This window comes from Salvelinus fontinalis, chromosome 13 (genome assembly GCF_029448725.1).
Source record: "Salvelinus fontinalis isolate EN_2023a chromosome 13, ASM2944872v1, whole genome shotgun sequence".
Lineage (NCBI taxonomy): Eukaryota > Metazoa > Chordata > Actinopteri > Salmoniformes > Salmonidae > Salvelinus > Salvelinus fontinalis.
The window spans coordinates 11,899,452-11,915,910 of record NC_074677.1 but is presented as its reverse complement, the minus strand read 5'-3'; the positions used below and the strand labels follow the sequence as shown (position 1 = coordinate 11,915,910).

Below are 16,459 nucleotides of genomic sequence, written 5' to 3'. Positions count from 1 at the left end.
ATTGAAAAATGCCATAAGGTCTGAAATAGACACCAAAGTCAACATACTGTACAAACTATTATCTAGGCTAAGTAATACACAAATATTTTTTGATCTACTGCTCTGCTAACTAGCTAGCTAAAGTGTAATAAGTGTCTATCTATAACAGAGAAAGAGGACAGAAGATTGGGAAGAAGTTCAACTCTTTATTCAATTATTTCCAAAACAGCACATGGATTCATCATGGTTTGGGCAAAGGTATCCGTTCGCCCTGGTGAACGGTAGCCGACAGTGTCGGATAGAGATGATGTCCAGGAATTTGGTCTTGCTGAAGTCTTCCCTGTTATACGTCAGTTATCTTCCAGTCTGAAAGTCTGAGATCTAGAATGAGGCCCGAGTTCCTGAGTTGGAATTCCGAGTTGGATGACCGTTCAAATCGATTACAAATAAATGTAGGCAGTTGTACTGAGAGGAGACTGTGCCACTTTGGCATAGCAAACGCTTTTGAAAAAGCAGACAAATTCAAGCAGTTACATATAATTTATTTCACAAGTAATTGTTTTAGCACCTTAGGTTATTTCGTACTAGATTACTTCAAATCGATAAAGAAATCACTAGAAAGCAATGAAAATGTTACTTTCAGGGAACACTCCAACCATCAGAAACTGTGTTTACAAAATGAAAGCAGTTGCATTATGGGAGAACAATGATTGACACGGCAGCCATTTTCCTACGGGGCGCCCTGTTCCCATTGTGTGAGAGATAGTAAATACTGACACTGCTAGAAAACCATAACATTTATTTCCTTGCGAAAAAACGTTTATATTCACGTCAGGTAAGTGGCCCTTTTTACATATATTTTTGTCTAAAACACTTAACCACTGTTTTATATAAGTTTCAGATGGGTTAAACTTCATTTTATTTTAAAATAGCATTTTATTCCGACGGTGTGGAAATGGAGAAGCGACTGCCGCGATGCTAGAGAAAAATGCTTTCTACTTCACTGGCCGAGGCAGATGTAAATTCCGCTCCAGTTTCATGTGCATTTTTACTTCGCTTGTACGGTGTAAACAAACGTTCCCCTACAACTCAGAGCGACTTTTTGGATAGCTACAGTTGTCTAGTTTTATGTTTTAATGTTCGTAGTTCTGAACATTGTTTAGTTTTTCGAAGATTTTTGAAAGTTTCTGTCCCGCTCTTTGCCTGTATATTGGTAGGCTCATTCGATTGCTTCTTCATCTGCGGCCATAATCTTGCGGTTAGAGGGCGGAACTAGGGTTTGTGGACCCACCCATACGCTGTAAACCGTGTATCTCGATTGGTTGACAGCGACGACATTGCCCACTGGATTGGATGTATTTCGAAAGGCGATCTGCATACTAGTTTTATTGGTTGGGCAGTATCCCAGTATTCACGGATAGGATAGTGGCCCGCTGTTTCTGGATTGCAATGCAGCTGATCAGCAAAATAGAAAGTTATCATAACAGAGTAGTACTCCAGACGGAAGCGTTTCAGTCATACATTCTCAATAATAGCAACACACTAGTATACATTTAACACTTGGGAAAATTGTATTGCAATATATTTGTAACTCACAGAATTTTAGGGATTGTATCTAACAGAGCATTGTCAACACATAAAAATAAACAATTGAATGTATTTTTACCTGTCTCTCAGGTGATAACTAACTTGTCATGGCTCGTACCAAGCAGACCGCCCGTAAATCCACTGGGGGAAAGGCTCCACGTAAGCAGCTGGCCACCAAGGCTGCCCGCAAGAGTGCACCGTCTACCGGTGGGGTCAAGAAGCCCCATCGTTACAGGTAAAGTATCGGTTCACCCCTAGAAATTAGCATTAGTGTTCACCACAGATCGTACATGTCAAGGTCAGCTAGCAGTGGTGTAAAAATACTTTAAAAACTTTTACTTAAGTACAATTTTACTGGATGACTTTTACTTGAGTCATTTTCTATTAGGGTATCTTTACTTTTACTCAAGTATGACAATACCGTACTTTTCCCACCACTGTCGGCTAGCGATACAGCCCCATTATGACATGTAAAGCTTGTGTGAAACCACAGAGGTGGTATCAATTCATATTGGTGTGGAAATGACTTGACACTCCAATTGGTCACTTGGTGTGTTCAAAATGGCACCCTATTCCCTATATAGTGTACTACTTTTGACCTGAACCCATAGGGAATAAGGTGCCATTTCAGACGCAGCTAATGTTTTCAATGAGCAGTTCCACAAGCCTTATAACTAAGCAGTGGCTGCTGGTAAACGTCACCACTCAGTATTTGGGGCGGCAGGTAGCCTAGTGGTTAGAGCGTTGGACTAGTAACTGAAAGGTTGCAAGATCGAATCCCTGAGCTGACAAGGTAATAATGTCGTTCTGCCCCTGAACAAGGCAGTTAACCCACTGTTCCTAGGCCGTCATTGAAAATAAAAATTTGTTCTTAACTGACTTGCCTAGTTAAATAAAGGTACAATGATTATTATTATTATTTTTAAATTAGCACGGCCAGACACGACCAGTAGAATTCAGCATGGGGAAATGATCGATGAAGTACTATAGTAGAATATAATTACCCCCCAGTCATACTGACTGTGTGTTGGTTCCAGGCCCGGCACCGTGGCCCTGCGTGAGATCCGTCGGTACCAGAAGTCCACTGAGCTGCTGATCCGCAAGCTGCCCTTCCAGCGCCTGGTGAGAGAGATCGCTCAGGACTTCAAAACCGACCTGCGCTTCCAGAGTGCAGCGATCGGAGCTCTGCAGGTCAGTGGCTGTGTGTGTATGTGAAGCTCTGTCCCCCTTAATCCAGATCCTGTCCTAATTGGCCTACTACACAAACGGGAACAAAACAGCATGCTCAAATAATTTTGTGTGTGCTGACTTATGCATTTATATATGTGTGTGTGTGTGTGACATTTCTTCTCTTTGTCTGTCTGCAGGAGGCCAGCGAGGCATACCTGGTGGGTCTGTTTGAGGACACCAACCTGTGTGCCATCCATGCCAAGCGTGTCACCATCATGCCCAAAGACATCCAGCTGGCACGTCGCATCCGCGGGGAGCGTGCTTAGCCCGCCCTCCTTTCCTTTTCTCTTTAATGTTTCACCTCTATTCTCTTTGTTTCTTTATCTCTCACTGTCCTCACTCCCTCATTCGCCCCGCCCTTCCATCTCACCCCCCAGCCCCCTCTCCCTGTTTCCTTCTTGGTAGACTTTAGAGTAACCGTGATTATGATGAGAGAAACGTGTTGAAAAGTCTCGTCTCTCATAGTTTTTGTCTTCAGCAGATGTTTTAGGGTACCTTTTTCGTGCATGTAGTAGGTGTCGCTGATCAGACACACACACACACAGGTTTGTGCGTCCTCAGCTCTCATAAAATAAAACTCACTCACATGCACAGGTGGGCAGACCAGAAGGGCATCGCCCGGGGGCTAGTCTGCTTAAGGGGAGTGGCAACTTCCACAGCAGGGTGCTACTAAAACTAACCCCAGGGCTGTTGGTGTGTGTGTGTGTAAGCTCTGATCAGCCAAGCAAATTGTATTCAACAGCAAACAAGTATCATCTTGGTTACTTAAAAATAATTCATGATTACTATCATTGTGGATATTGTGTCTATTTTTTTTACTATATATATATATATATATAATTCATACATATACACCTTTTCTTTTGACTACTGCCAGAGACATCAAAATAAAAATACGAAGAAGAAAAAACGAAGTGATTGACGTTTGGCAAACTTCTGTTTTTACAGAATTATTTTTAAACCAATCAGAAAGAGCCTCTCAGTTTCATAAGAGCTACTGTTCCAATGGCAGCCACATGGGGGTGATATATACCAGCCCCCCTTCTATTTAGCTTTTTCTCACTATTAATCTGTCGTTATCCATGATACTACTCTCAATTTCTACCCTATCTCCTCTTAAGGTTAGTTGTGTTCGGCATTAGAGTTGTTACACCAGTATGAGTTGACTTTGTAGTAGCGAGAGTTACTCTTCAAGTTTGGGTTATTTTCTGACTTTCTCTCACTTCCTTTGTATACTGAACAAAAATATAAACTGAACATGCAAACATTTCAACAATTTTACAGTGTTACAGCTCATACAAGGAAATCAGTCAACTGAAATCAGTTCATTAGGCCCTAATCGATGGATTTCACATGACTGGGGGGGGGGGGGGGGGGGGGGGGCGCAGCCCTGAGAGGGCATAGATCCACTTGGGAGCCAGGCCCACCCACTGGAGAGCCAGGCCCAGCCAATCAGAATAAGTTTTTCCCCACAAAAGGGCTTTATTACAGACATAAATACTGTTTCATCAGCTGTCCGGGTGCTGGTGTCAGACAGGTGAAGAAGCTGAATGTGGAGGTCCTGGGCTGGCATGGTTACGAAAGGTCTGTGGCTGTGAGGCCATTTGGACGTACTTCCAAATTCTCTAAAACGACATTGGAGGTGGCTTATAGTAGAAAACTAGCATTCAATTTTCTGGCAACAGCTCTTGTGGACATTGCTGAAGTCAGAATGCCAATTGCACGCTCAACTTGAGACATCTGTGGCATTGTGTTGTGTGACACAACTAAACATTTTAGAATGGCCTTTTATTGTGCCAGCACAAGGTGCACCTGTGTAATGATCATGCTGTTTAATCAGCTTCTTGATATGCCACGCCTGTCAGGTGGATGGATTATTTTGGCAAAAGAGAAATGCTCACTAACAGGGATGTAAACTAATTTGTGCATACAATTTGAGAGAAGTTTTTTGTGCATATGAACATTTCTGGGATCTTTTATTTCAGCTCATGAAACATGGGACCAACACTACATGTTACCTTTATATTTTTGTTCATTATAGATCTGACCATAGAATCTGTCAGTTTCCTCAATTTGTGATAAGCAATATAACCTCATGTTTGTTTTCTTATATTTGTTCTTATTCTTCAAGATTTTCAGATGTTTAAGCTGATCTTTGTATTTTCCAAATTCCTCATATTATGGTGGTAATAAATAGATGTTACACAAAATAGGTGTCTGTCAGTTTCCTTTTCTACAAATGTTTCACTCTTTGCTTGTTGTGTGCATCGTCTGTAAGAGTTGTACACTTTTGATTGATGAAACATTCCAGTGGGCTACCTCTTGATTTGAAAGAATATAACTTTTAGATACAACTAAAAAACCAAGGACCTAGAACTCGTGTTTTTGCAGGCAAACAAATGGCAAAGCTTCAAATCATGTTTTAAAAGGTAATGTTGCTCTCATGGAATGTCATTATAGAAACCAACTGCTGTTTGCATGTGAAACCAGTAGAATTTTGACTGCTTAACTCCTTTCCGTAAATTTTTTATCCTGAAAATCTCCCCAGTCCTTAACGATTACAAGCATACCCATATCATGATGCAGCCACCATTATGCTTGAAAGTGGTTAAATTATGTGTTGTATTGGATTTGCCCCAAACATAACACTTTGTATTCAGGACAAAAAGTGAATTGCTTTGCCACATTTTTTGCAGTATTACTTTAGTGCCTTGTTACAAACAGGATGCATGTTTTGGGATATTTTTATGCTGTACAAGCTTCCTTCTTTTCACTCTGTCAATTAGGTTAGCATTGAGGAGTAACTACAATGTTGATCCATCCTCAGGAGAAAACTATCGCAGCAATTAAAGACTGTAAGTATTTTAAAGTCACTTCTTTAAACCCTGGGCGGTTTCCTTCCTCTCTGGCAACTGAGTTAGGAAGGATGACTATCTTTGTAGGGACTGGGTGTATTGATTTACTGCTCGCCGGGGCAACTTTACAGATTATTGTATGTGTGGGGTACAGAGATGAGGTAGTCATTCAAAAATCATGTTAAACTATTGTTCCACACAGAGTGAGTCCATGAAATGTATGAACTTATTTAGGCTTGCCATAACGAAGGGATGAAATACTTGACTCAAGACATTTCAGCTTTTCATTTTTAATTAATTGTAAAAAATAATCTAAAAACATAATTCCAATTTGACATTATGGGCTATTGTGTGTAGGCCAGTGACATAAACATCTCAATTTAATCCATTTTAAATTCAGGCTGTAACACAACTAAATTTGGGAAAAGTCAATGGGTGTGAATACTTTCTGAAGGCACTGTATCAGAGATCTGTGTTCATACAGGTAGACAGGCCTGTTTTCTTTCCTAGTTCTTGTTGTAATGCCTGACCAGAGGGTGGAGAAGTTGAACAGCAGTAGATTCAACACAGTTGTAGCTATGTGGGCTAATATAGTCAAAATGTTTGCCTTGGGGTAAATTGAGGGTATGTTGAGACAATGTTTGAGCCAATGGCAATTTGAGCAAATATAAGTGTTTTTGCCCCCAGGTGTAATGCAAGGCATTATCGCTGGGATATGAGGCTTATGTTTAAAGTGTTAAGTGTAAAAAAAAAAAAAGAAGTATTAAGTGTATAATAGGTGTTAAGCCTGTGTCAAAATATGCTTAAGATTATTGTCATTGTATTGAATTGTGTTTGGGAAATAAAGATAGACATGGTTTTAAAAAGTATAAAATGGAAACTCAAATGGTAATGTATAGATGCATCACTGACTACACCAAAATATAGCAATTATAGCAATTATATTGTATTCATTAAGGCTTAATTTTCTGTTGCAAAACCATTTGATACTAATGAATATCACCCTGGTCCTGCAGTTACAGTGGTATGCAGGGGTTTGCTCCAGCCAACATAGCATCAAAATACCTGATAGAGTTTATAAACTCAAGGTCTCTGAATGAAGTAGACTTGTGTTGGGCTGGAGCTAAACCATCCACGTCCACTAGCTCTCCAATGATCACCATGGTCGGTGACCATTGCTTTACAGTACAAAACAAACAGTTTTATAAGGGTTTTTGTACAATTGAAGTCGGAAGTTTACATACACTTAAGTCATTAGAACTAATTTTTCAACCACCCCACAAATTTCTTGTTAACAAACTATAGCTTTGGCAAGTCGGTTAGGACATCTACTTTTTGCATGACACAAGTAATTTTTCCAACAATTGTTCACAGACAGATTATTTAACTTATAATTCACTGTATCACAATTCCAGTGGGTCAGAAGTTTACATACACTAAGTTGACTGTGCCTTTAAACAGCTTGGAAAATTACAGAAAATGACATGGCTTTAGAAGCTTCTGATAGGCTTATTAAAATCATTTGAGTCAATTGGAGGTGTACCTGTGGATGTATTTCAAGGCCTACCTTCAAAGTCAGTGCCTCTTTGCTTGACATCATGGGAAAATCTAAAGAAATCAGCCAAGACCATAGAAAAAAAATTGTAGACGCCCACAAGTCTGGTTCATCCTTGGGAGCAATTTCCAAATGCCTGAAGGTACCACGTTCATCTGTACAAACAATAGTACGCAAGTATAAACACCATGGAACCACGCAGCCGCCATACCGCTCAGGAAGGAGACGTGTTCTGTCTCCTAGAGATGAACGCACTTTGGTGTGAAAAGTGCAAATCAATTCCAGAACAACAGCAAAGGACATTGTGACGATACTGGAGGAAACAGGTACAAACGTATCTATATCCACAGTAAAACAAGTCCTATATCGACATAACCTGAAAGGCCGCTCAGCAAGGAAGAAGCCACTGCTCCAAAACCGCTATAAAAAAGCCAGACTATGGTTTGCAACTGTACATGGGGACAAAGATTGTACTTTTTGGAGAAATGTCCTCTGGTCTGATGAAACAAAATAGAACTGTTTGGCCATAATGACCATCGTTTTGTTTGGAGGAAAAAGGGAGAGGCTTGCAAGCTGAAGAACACCATCCCAACCGTGAAGCACGGGGGTGGCAGAATCATGTTGTGGGGGTGCTTTGCTGCAGGAGGGACTGGTGCACTTCACAAAATAGATGGCATCATGAGGATGGAAAATATTGAAGCATCATCTCAAGACATCAGTCAGGAAGTTCAAGCTTGGTCGCAAATGTGTCTTCCAAATTAACAATGACCCCAAGCATACTTCCAAAGTTGTGGCAAAATGGGACAACAAAGTCAAGGTATTGGAGTGGTCATCACAAAGCCCTGACCTCAATCCCATAGAAAATATGTGGGCAGAACTGAAAAAGCGTGTGCGAGCAAGGATGCCTACAAACCTGACTTAGTTACACCAGCTCTGTCAGGAGGAATGGGCCAAAATTCACCCAAATTATTGTGGGAAGCTAGATGAAGGCTCCCGAAACGTTTGACCCAAGTTAAACAATTTAAAGGCAATGCTACCAAATACTAATTGAGTGTATGTAAACTTCTGACCCACTGGGAATGTGATGAAAGAAATAAAAGCTTAAATAAATAATTCTCTCTAATATTATTCTGACATTTCACATTCTTAAAATAAAGTGGTGATCCTAACTGACCTAAGACATTGAATTTTTACTAGGATTAAATGTTTAGAATTGTGAAAAACTGAGTTTAATGTATTGGGCTAAGGTTTATGTAAACTTCCGACTTCAACTGTGGTATACATGTATCAGTTTACCCACTTTTTTATTTTTGTGAATAGGGTTTATTTTGAGAATAAGTGTTTTTTTTGCATTAGGGTACCCACATCTTTTACCACTACATCTTGTCTGACCTAAATGACAAAGGTATCAATACTCTATTACATTTGGCTGACATCTCCATCATTGAGAAGTTAGGGTAGTCATTGGACTCAAAATATGAAACTGATGTGACTACGTGTTTGTGTTCCCTTATGCCCTAAAGAGAAAGAAATGCATTACTTTAAGGGATCATGAATTGGTCATTTTGGTCTTATGTGGTTTAGGGTTTTGAGTTTGTAAGTATACTTCAGAGAGAAGAGTTTGGAACGTCTTGGGTGGCAAGGGTCATGTTCATCAGAGCACAAAATGGGAAACATTTTGAAACACTTTGCAACAGATTTTGTTTTTCTTCAGCTATTCTTCACCTTGTGTCTGTTTGCTTCACTTTGGCAGCTAATGAAAACGACCCACATTGGGATATAATAAGGAACGTGGTTTGTCTCTATGTTCACCTTCCCCAAGGTCTGCTGGGTGCTGCTGTCCATCCCACCCTCCCTTGCTCCATCCCTCCCCCACCACATCTGCTCCTTTTAGAGATTACCGGCAACATGTCTGTCTGTCTGAATCTATCCGTGCTGACGACCAGCAGATTACAACCGCACTGCACCCTCCGAAAGAGATTAACCAATCAGGACGCAGACAGAGACAGAGAGGGCAGGGATTAACCAATCAGACCACAGAGAGGGAGGGCAGAGGGATTAACGTGGCGCGGAGTGGGATTAACCCAGCGAGTTGAGTGGGTATGCCGTGTGCGTATTCAGTGCGCTATGGAAATCTCTCTAGTTTCCCTTTTACGTCTAAATACTATACTGTATAATGCTTGTGTTCAAATGAACACTTCATCAGTTGAGGAAAATGACAAATCCACTCCTATGTTATTCATTCCCAACATTGTTAGATACATTTGCTGCTCTCTGAAAAATAGAGTTATTCTATAAATTAATAGGTTATGTATTCATTTTTAGAGTCCCCATTTGTCCAAACTTAAAGTACCAAATTGTTAACCTGTCACCACATGAGAAATATAGTTATCTCCAGACACTGTCAAATATGTTATGGAATCTGTCTTTTGCCGAGTCTAGATTCCAACACACATTCGTAATGAAGACGTCTTATGCGCAACGATAGGAGCATTGATAGGAGCATTGCTGCAGAGTAACTCAGTGAACTCAGTCCCCATCTCTGTTATGACATACACACACACACATCGCATACACATCACGTACACATGTTGTACTCACAAACACTCACATACAAGTATACACACTCACACAAATTTCCCCTTGAAGTCAAATTACATGGCATGTAACCAGGTCAACTAGGGATTACTGGGTTGTCAGAAGAGGAGGGTGAGGTGGAGTAGTGGGTGTGTGGAGGGAGGCAAAAGGGGGGTAAGAGACTGGTAGGAATGGGGGAGAAGAGATGTGCTGGAGGGGAGGGGTTGCACATAGGAAGAAGGACAATAGACAATACTTTGTCACAGATGATAGCCTTGATTGTTTTTTTGACATTGAGACATTAGTGGAAGGAAAGAAAGGGGAAGTAATTACATTGTCCTCCGTGATAGCAGAGTTTGAATTCAGCTGTAATATGTTTTAACCATGGCCTGAGTGTTTCAAATCAGTTTATAGTTAAGTCTTTTCCGTATAGCATTATCATCAAGGGCGTCTACCTTTTATTAGAGTTTATGGTATACTTTGCCTGTTCAGAGAGAAGAGAAGTGATTGAGACCAGAAGATTGAGAGACATGTAGACGGAGAGACAGATAAACAGGGAAAGAGACCAAGGCCGTAGCTACATATGAGGGCACTGAGGTCCGGACCTCTGTACTTTCTAAAAATAAAAAAACAAAAACAAACATTTTCGGAACTCAATCAGGGTCTCAATTTACGGTTGAGAGTTAGAAAAGTAGAATACTCAAGGTGCAATTTTGAAACTTGGTTGTGCATCAGCAGTTTTCCTCTTGTTATATGTCACTCACTGACTGAGGGAAAGGGAGAAGGGAGAGGCAGAGGTGGGGAAATAGAGACAGAGGGAGAGAGAATAAAGAGTTACAGAAATGGGAAAAAGACAGAAAGATGGTGACAGAAAGAAGGATGGGGAGATAGAGAGAAGGAAAGAGAGACAGAGGGGTAATCCTGACTAATTCACTTAGAACATTGCTGAAGGGAGGGTAAGAGGATTGAGCCCCTCCAGAATCAGATGAGCAAAAATAACCGACAGCAAGATACACTGGAGAGCCATGTGGGCCAAGGTGGAAACACGACAGAAACTGTTAAGAAACACAATAGAAACCATAGCTAACTAACTAACAACATGGTGACTGTTATCATCAGAAGTCAACTGGTCACTTGTTTACTTCTGGGTCAGTCATGTCCTTGAACTGAACTCATTTCGATTCGGAATACCAATACATGATGTACAGTACGTTTGAATGCAAACCTGATCACTTCCTATAAATTGTGAAACCAAAATGTCACTCAAACTTGTAATCACAATCATTTTTGTTGGGCATAAATGTAGATTCAAAGTTAGCTCTAATATTTCACACAACCAAACATATACTTTTTTTTCTCCATCAAAATATAATAGCAATGATGCTAGCCTAACACCATAGTAACACGTTAGCTCCAAAAGCCTAAAAGTAACCAAATGAAAATCTAAATTGTAACATAGAATAACAATGACTAAACTCAAATTAACACTGACGGTTTTTCAGAACAAAAAAAGAGAGAGACTAAGAGAGTATCAAAGCTCTGTAAATGTGATCTATTGTTGTGTTTTTTGAAAACAAAACTCAAGCCATCAACAGCAGAAAAAACATCAGAGGAACGATTGAGTTTAGCGTGGCTGTATCAATAGAATTCTCTTGAGGATGTCTTTCCATCACAGACCAATCAATGCATCTGAACCATGGTGTGTGTTTAAATCAGTTTCTAGCTGCGAGTCTTTCCCATAGTGTGATCCTCAGGGGCATCCTTCCCTTCTACTGTATGAGGAAGTAAATGGACCTGATATCCTGCAATCACAGTCAGGAGGTATCAATAATGTCCCCTGGTCTCTCTTCTCCTCTCTCCCCTGAATAGAAAACACATTCTACAGGGGTTGTAAAAACCAAGCTTACAAACGAGAAACGTAGAGAAAAAAATAAGTGTTCAGTCAGAACCATTTGATCGTACTGTATATCTGGCGAGAGCCTCATTCATTCACAACTCCTCCCTCTTCTTCTTCTTCCTCTTCTTCTTCCCACTCTCTCTACAGCACCTGGAACTTCCAGGAATTCTGGTCTTTGTGGTCCAGGCAGTCCATGGTGCTGAAGCCCAGCTTCCAGGCCTGCTGGTCTTTGTAGTCCAGGCAATCGACGGAGGTGAAGCCCAGCGAGGCGGCCGTGCCGTAGCCCTGGGAGGAGAGCGAGGCGGGTGACTGGCTCAGTGAACCCCCCATTGAGGGCACGGTGATGGGGCTGAGGGCACCGCTAGCCGACAGCTGCGAATGCATGGGCGACAGGTAGGCGCTGCAGTCCAGGCCCGTGAAGTAGGAGGAGGTGCCGGCATAGCCCTGGGCATAGCCCTGGGCGTAGGCCTGCGGCTGGCCGTAGCTCATCGGGTAGGCAGAGGGCCGCTGCATACAGGGCGCCGAAGAGGCCAGAGGGTCAGGGAGTGGTGAGATGGCCGGGCTCCAGATGGAGACGGCTGCGTTGCCAGGGTTCTTGCCGCTGGGCGGCAGGGAGGGGCCCGATGGGGCTGGGGAGAGGCTGTAGGAACCAGAGGGGTTGTTGGCTGAGGGGTCTGGGCCGGCGCCGGGCTGGTCCTGGGCTGGTGACGCCTTCTTTTTGGGCGGGCGGGGCTTGGACTGGCCGCTGCTCTGCTGCTGCTGTTGGCGGCACTTGGCGCGGCGGTTTTTGAACCACACCTGCAGAAACAGAGACACACAACACAGCTACTTAGCATAGAGACAGACAATATGTGGAAAAACTGTGATGGTGATAGTAAGTTGTTTGGTGGGAAGATGGCACTATGTTACTACATCATTGTTGATATATCTGTCACTATGCCAATGTGCACCTATACTCTGTGATATAATGCAACTGTCAAAACCAGTTTTTGTACCAGATAGAACTGTGAGCCAAACTGTCACGAGTGGGCGATGTATCTGTACAGAGCATTCAGTACATGTCCTTCTACAGTCCTTACTACAATACTGGTGTATTGTATTCTTCCATCTGAGAGCACTCTCTTACCTATGAAGGTGGACGTCATTTTTTTTTTACCACAACAACAATTTTGTAACACTGTTTCGATTGTGTAGGTATTTATTCCACTGTCCATGTTGTTATAAACTTGAAAGGAGCCCCGATTGATAACATGCATAGATGTAAATTGCACTAAGTGCATAACCTGCATAGGCCTACTCTCAATGTACTTCTAAATCCATTACATTGTCATATAGACACCTGTTGGTGAGACGAGAAGATGAGACTAGAACCACTTATAGATAGAGCCATGTCTGACTAAACATTTTATATATATATTCACATTACACCGTACCTGTACGCGTGACTCGGGGAGGTTGATCTTGAGGGCCACCTCCTCCCTCATGAAGATGTCGGGGTAGCGGGTCTTGGAGAACAAGGCCTCCAGGATATCCAGCTGAGTGCGTGTGAAGGTGGTTCGCTCGCGACGCTGCTTTCGTGGGGTGGCTGAGAAATCCAGAGACACAGAGACTGTGTGATAATAATGGTAATGATGGAATGGCATTAATGGACAGCAGCACTCCTCAGTGCTCAAAGTGATTGACATTCACATTGCATTTCATTAGGCCTACAGTTCATTGGTAAAGGGTTTGGATATGTGTTGATAACAGTGGTATTGATTTCATGACCCCTCATGACACCTCTCTATAAGACAATAAGTAATTGCGCAATGTCATATAGTTTCTATGATCATTATGTTAATTTGAGATATTCATAGTCATAAAATAGTCAGAGCAGGTATCAGCCTAGTAATAGAAAAAAGGCCAAAGAAAAAAGAAAGAAAACTATAGGAAAATTCAGGTCTATGTGAAAACGAATCCTTTCCTGATTAAAAGACTGTGCCCATATATGGGAAGATGTGTGTTAGGCTAAATGGTGATTGTCTGTCTGCAAGTTGAACAGGTGTCACAACTGGTGATGATGGTAATGGCAGATGCAAAAATAACATTTGGACAGAGAAATGCATAGCCGACTGTAAAGGACCAGGCTACTCTCACATTTAGCCAATTTGGACTAGGATTACGCTAAACTGTCATCATTGTCTACAGATATGGTTTTCGTTTAATTCTCTATTCTTTTCAATGCTCACAATTATTTCATATTTTCTTTTTGATTAGGAATCGCTGTTATCTGACACTAGCCGACCCTTTGTGGAATAGGTTATTGTCATGGAACCAGTCACATAATAATCTATTATTATTGATATTGTTGATATTATTCTTGTTGTTGTAGTTATTGTTATTAGTAAGCTATGTTATGTTTGGATATACATTATTAACGGGGTTGAAAAATTCATGGTGCATGGACTTGAACGCATGAGCATGAGCCGCGTTCATCTTTGGACTTGAACGCATGAGCATGAGCCGCGTTCATCTTTGGACTTGAACGCATGAGCCGCGTTCATCTTTGGCCAATGTAGGCAACAAAAAAAAACTAAATAAAACAACATTGGTAATGAGAAAAAAAAGTGGTAAATTAAAATAAAAAAGTGGTAGTATTGCTATACTCACATGGGTATCCAGCCGTGGTGTGTAGCAGGTCCATCCCAGACATGTTTAGCCCGTTCATGGCGTAATGGGGTTGCTTAATGTAGGACATCATCCTCGCGCCGGGCTTTTATGCCTTCTCGCTCACTTGGTCGTCTCTCTGAATTGACACACACGACCGGACGTTCTTGGGAGACTTGGCTATTTCCCACCAGTCCCTCTTGGTCGGTAAATTTAGGCCTCGCTTCAAGTCAACCTCGCCAAGTGCGTAAAAGTGACAAGGATATCTTGATATCGGAAAGTTCTTTGTCTTTCTGTCTTTTTACTCTTACTCTTTCTCACTTTACTGACTTATCGAAAAAACCAAACATTTCTAGTGCGCTCCTCGTGACAATTGCGCGCCTCAGTTTATGTCAAGGTAGATCGCGCGGACCCTTCTTTTTTGACGCGCCAGGAGCAGGTTAAGAGGCGCGTGCTGCAGTTGAGCCGGGGTGAAGCCGCTACACTGATTTATTTTACAGACACTGTGAGCTAATTAGAGGGACGACGTGGACTCATAGAAACCCCTCCTTCCTCTCTCTCCCCCCTCTCTCTTTCGCTCCCTATCTCTTTCCCTCCTCCCGCTATCTTTTTCGTCTCTGCCCATCCCACCACACATGTTCCTTTTATTCCGAGAGACATTTAGAAACAATTTTGCAGTTATGTCTACTTATTCAATTCACCATGTAGAGGCATCCAATTTTTACAGCATTTATCACATTTTCATCAAACAATATAAGCATTATATGTATAGGCTACAGTTAATGTAATCGTTGAAGGGTTGGTTAAAGAAAATAAAAAAATCTTACCCAACCTGTCAATTTTATTCAAACGAATCATTTTCATTGCTGTAGCAAAAAATAATATTTAGGCTTGTATTTTTTTAAATGCTGTCGATTTATCAACAATCGATAAACATTCGTTCTTTAACATTTGAAATCAAGGCATAAGATTATCCATTATAGTCTCAGACATACATTATACTGTATATATAAAAGTATGTGGACACCCCTTCAAATGAGTGGATTCGGCTATTTCAGACACACCCGTTGCTGACAGGTGTGTAAAATTGAGCGCACAGCCATGCAATCTCAATAGACAAACATTGGCAGTAGAATGGCCTTACTGAATAGCTCAGTGACTTTCAACGTGACACCGTCATATGATGCCACCTTTCCAACAAGTCAGTTCATCAAATTTCTGCCCTGCTAGAGCTGCCGATCAACTGTAAATGTTGTTGTTGTGAAGTGGAAAAGTCTATGAGCAACAATGGTGCAGCAGCAAAGTGGTAGGCCACACAAGCTCACAGAATGGAATGGAAAAATTGTATGTCCTCGGTTGCAACACTCACTACCGAGTTCAAACTGCCTCTGGAAGCAATGTCAGCACAATAACTGTTCATCGTGAGCATCGTGAGCCTTAAATCACCATGCGCAATGCGAAGCGTCAGCTGGAGGGGTGTAAAGCTCACCGCCATTGGACTCTGGAGCAGTGGAAATGCATTCTCTGGAGTGATGAATCACGCCATACCGTCTGGCAGTCCGACGGACGAATCTAGGTTTGGCAGTGGAAGTGGAACTTTCCATTGGTGTGGAAGAACTTGACTGGCCTGCACAGAACCCTGACCTCAACCCTGACGAACACTTTTGGGGTGAATTGGAACGCAGACTGCGAGCCAGGCCTAATCGGCCAACATCAGTGCCCGACCTCACTAATGCTTTTGTGGTTGAATGGAAACAAGTCCTGCAGGAATTTTCCAACATCTAGTGGAAAGCCTTCACAGAAGAGTGCAGGCTGTTATAGCAGCAAAGGGGAGACCAACTCCATATTAATGCCCATGATTTTGGAATGAGATGTTCGAGACTTCCGGCGCCGAACAGGATGGCTGCCTCGCTTCGCGTTCCTTGGAAAATATGCAGTATTTTGTTTTTCTATGTGTTATTTCTTACATTGGTACCCCGGGTGATCTTAAGTTTCATTACATACAGCCGGGAGGAACTACTGAATATACGATTAACGTCAACTAACCACCCTTCCTACCAGGAATATGACTTTCCCGAAACGGATCCAGTGTCTTGCCTTCCACCCAATACAATGGACCTGATCCCAGCCGGC

The 16,459-nt window shown here is 41.9% G+C and overlaps 2 protein-coding genes across 3 annotated transcripts; one reads left to right on the top strand and one right to left on the bottom strand.

Annotated features, from left to right (window-relative positions):
* Positions 1-704: 704 nt before the first annotated feature.
* On the top strand, positions 705-5,006 carry h3f3c (H3 histone, family 3C). The gene is made up of 4 exons (XM_055941735.1): positions 705-814; positions 1,657-1,801; positions 2,604-2,757; positions 2,934-5,006. The coding sequence occupies exons 2-4, from the start codon at positions 1,674-1,676 to the stop codon at positions 3,060-3,062; spliced, it is 411 nt and encodes a 136-aa protein (XP_055797710.1). The 5' UTR covers positions 705-814; positions 1,657-1,673; the 3' UTR covers positions 3,063-5,006.
* Positions 5,007-9,088: 4,082 nt separating this feature from the next.
* On the bottom strand, positions 9,089-16,139 carry crx (cone-rod homeobox). Of its 2 annotated transcripts, none has more exons than XM_055941723.1 (3): positions 14,330-16,139; positions 13,114-13,289; positions 9,089-12,478 (listed from the first exon to the last, which is right to left on the bottom strand). In XM_055941723.1, the coding sequence occupies exons 1-3, from the start codon at positions 14,418-14,420 to the stop codon at positions 11,822-11,824; spliced, it is 924 nt and encodes a 307-aa protein (XP_055797698.1). In that variant the 5' UTR covers positions 14,421-16,139; the 3' UTR covers positions 9,089-11,821. The 2 variants fall into 2 exon arrangements, with proteins under 2 accessions (XP_055797698.1, XP_055797699.1); XM_055941724.1 differs by having other exon boundaries at positions 13,114-13,265.
* Between the last annotated feature and the right edge of the window lie 320 nt (positions 16,140-16,459).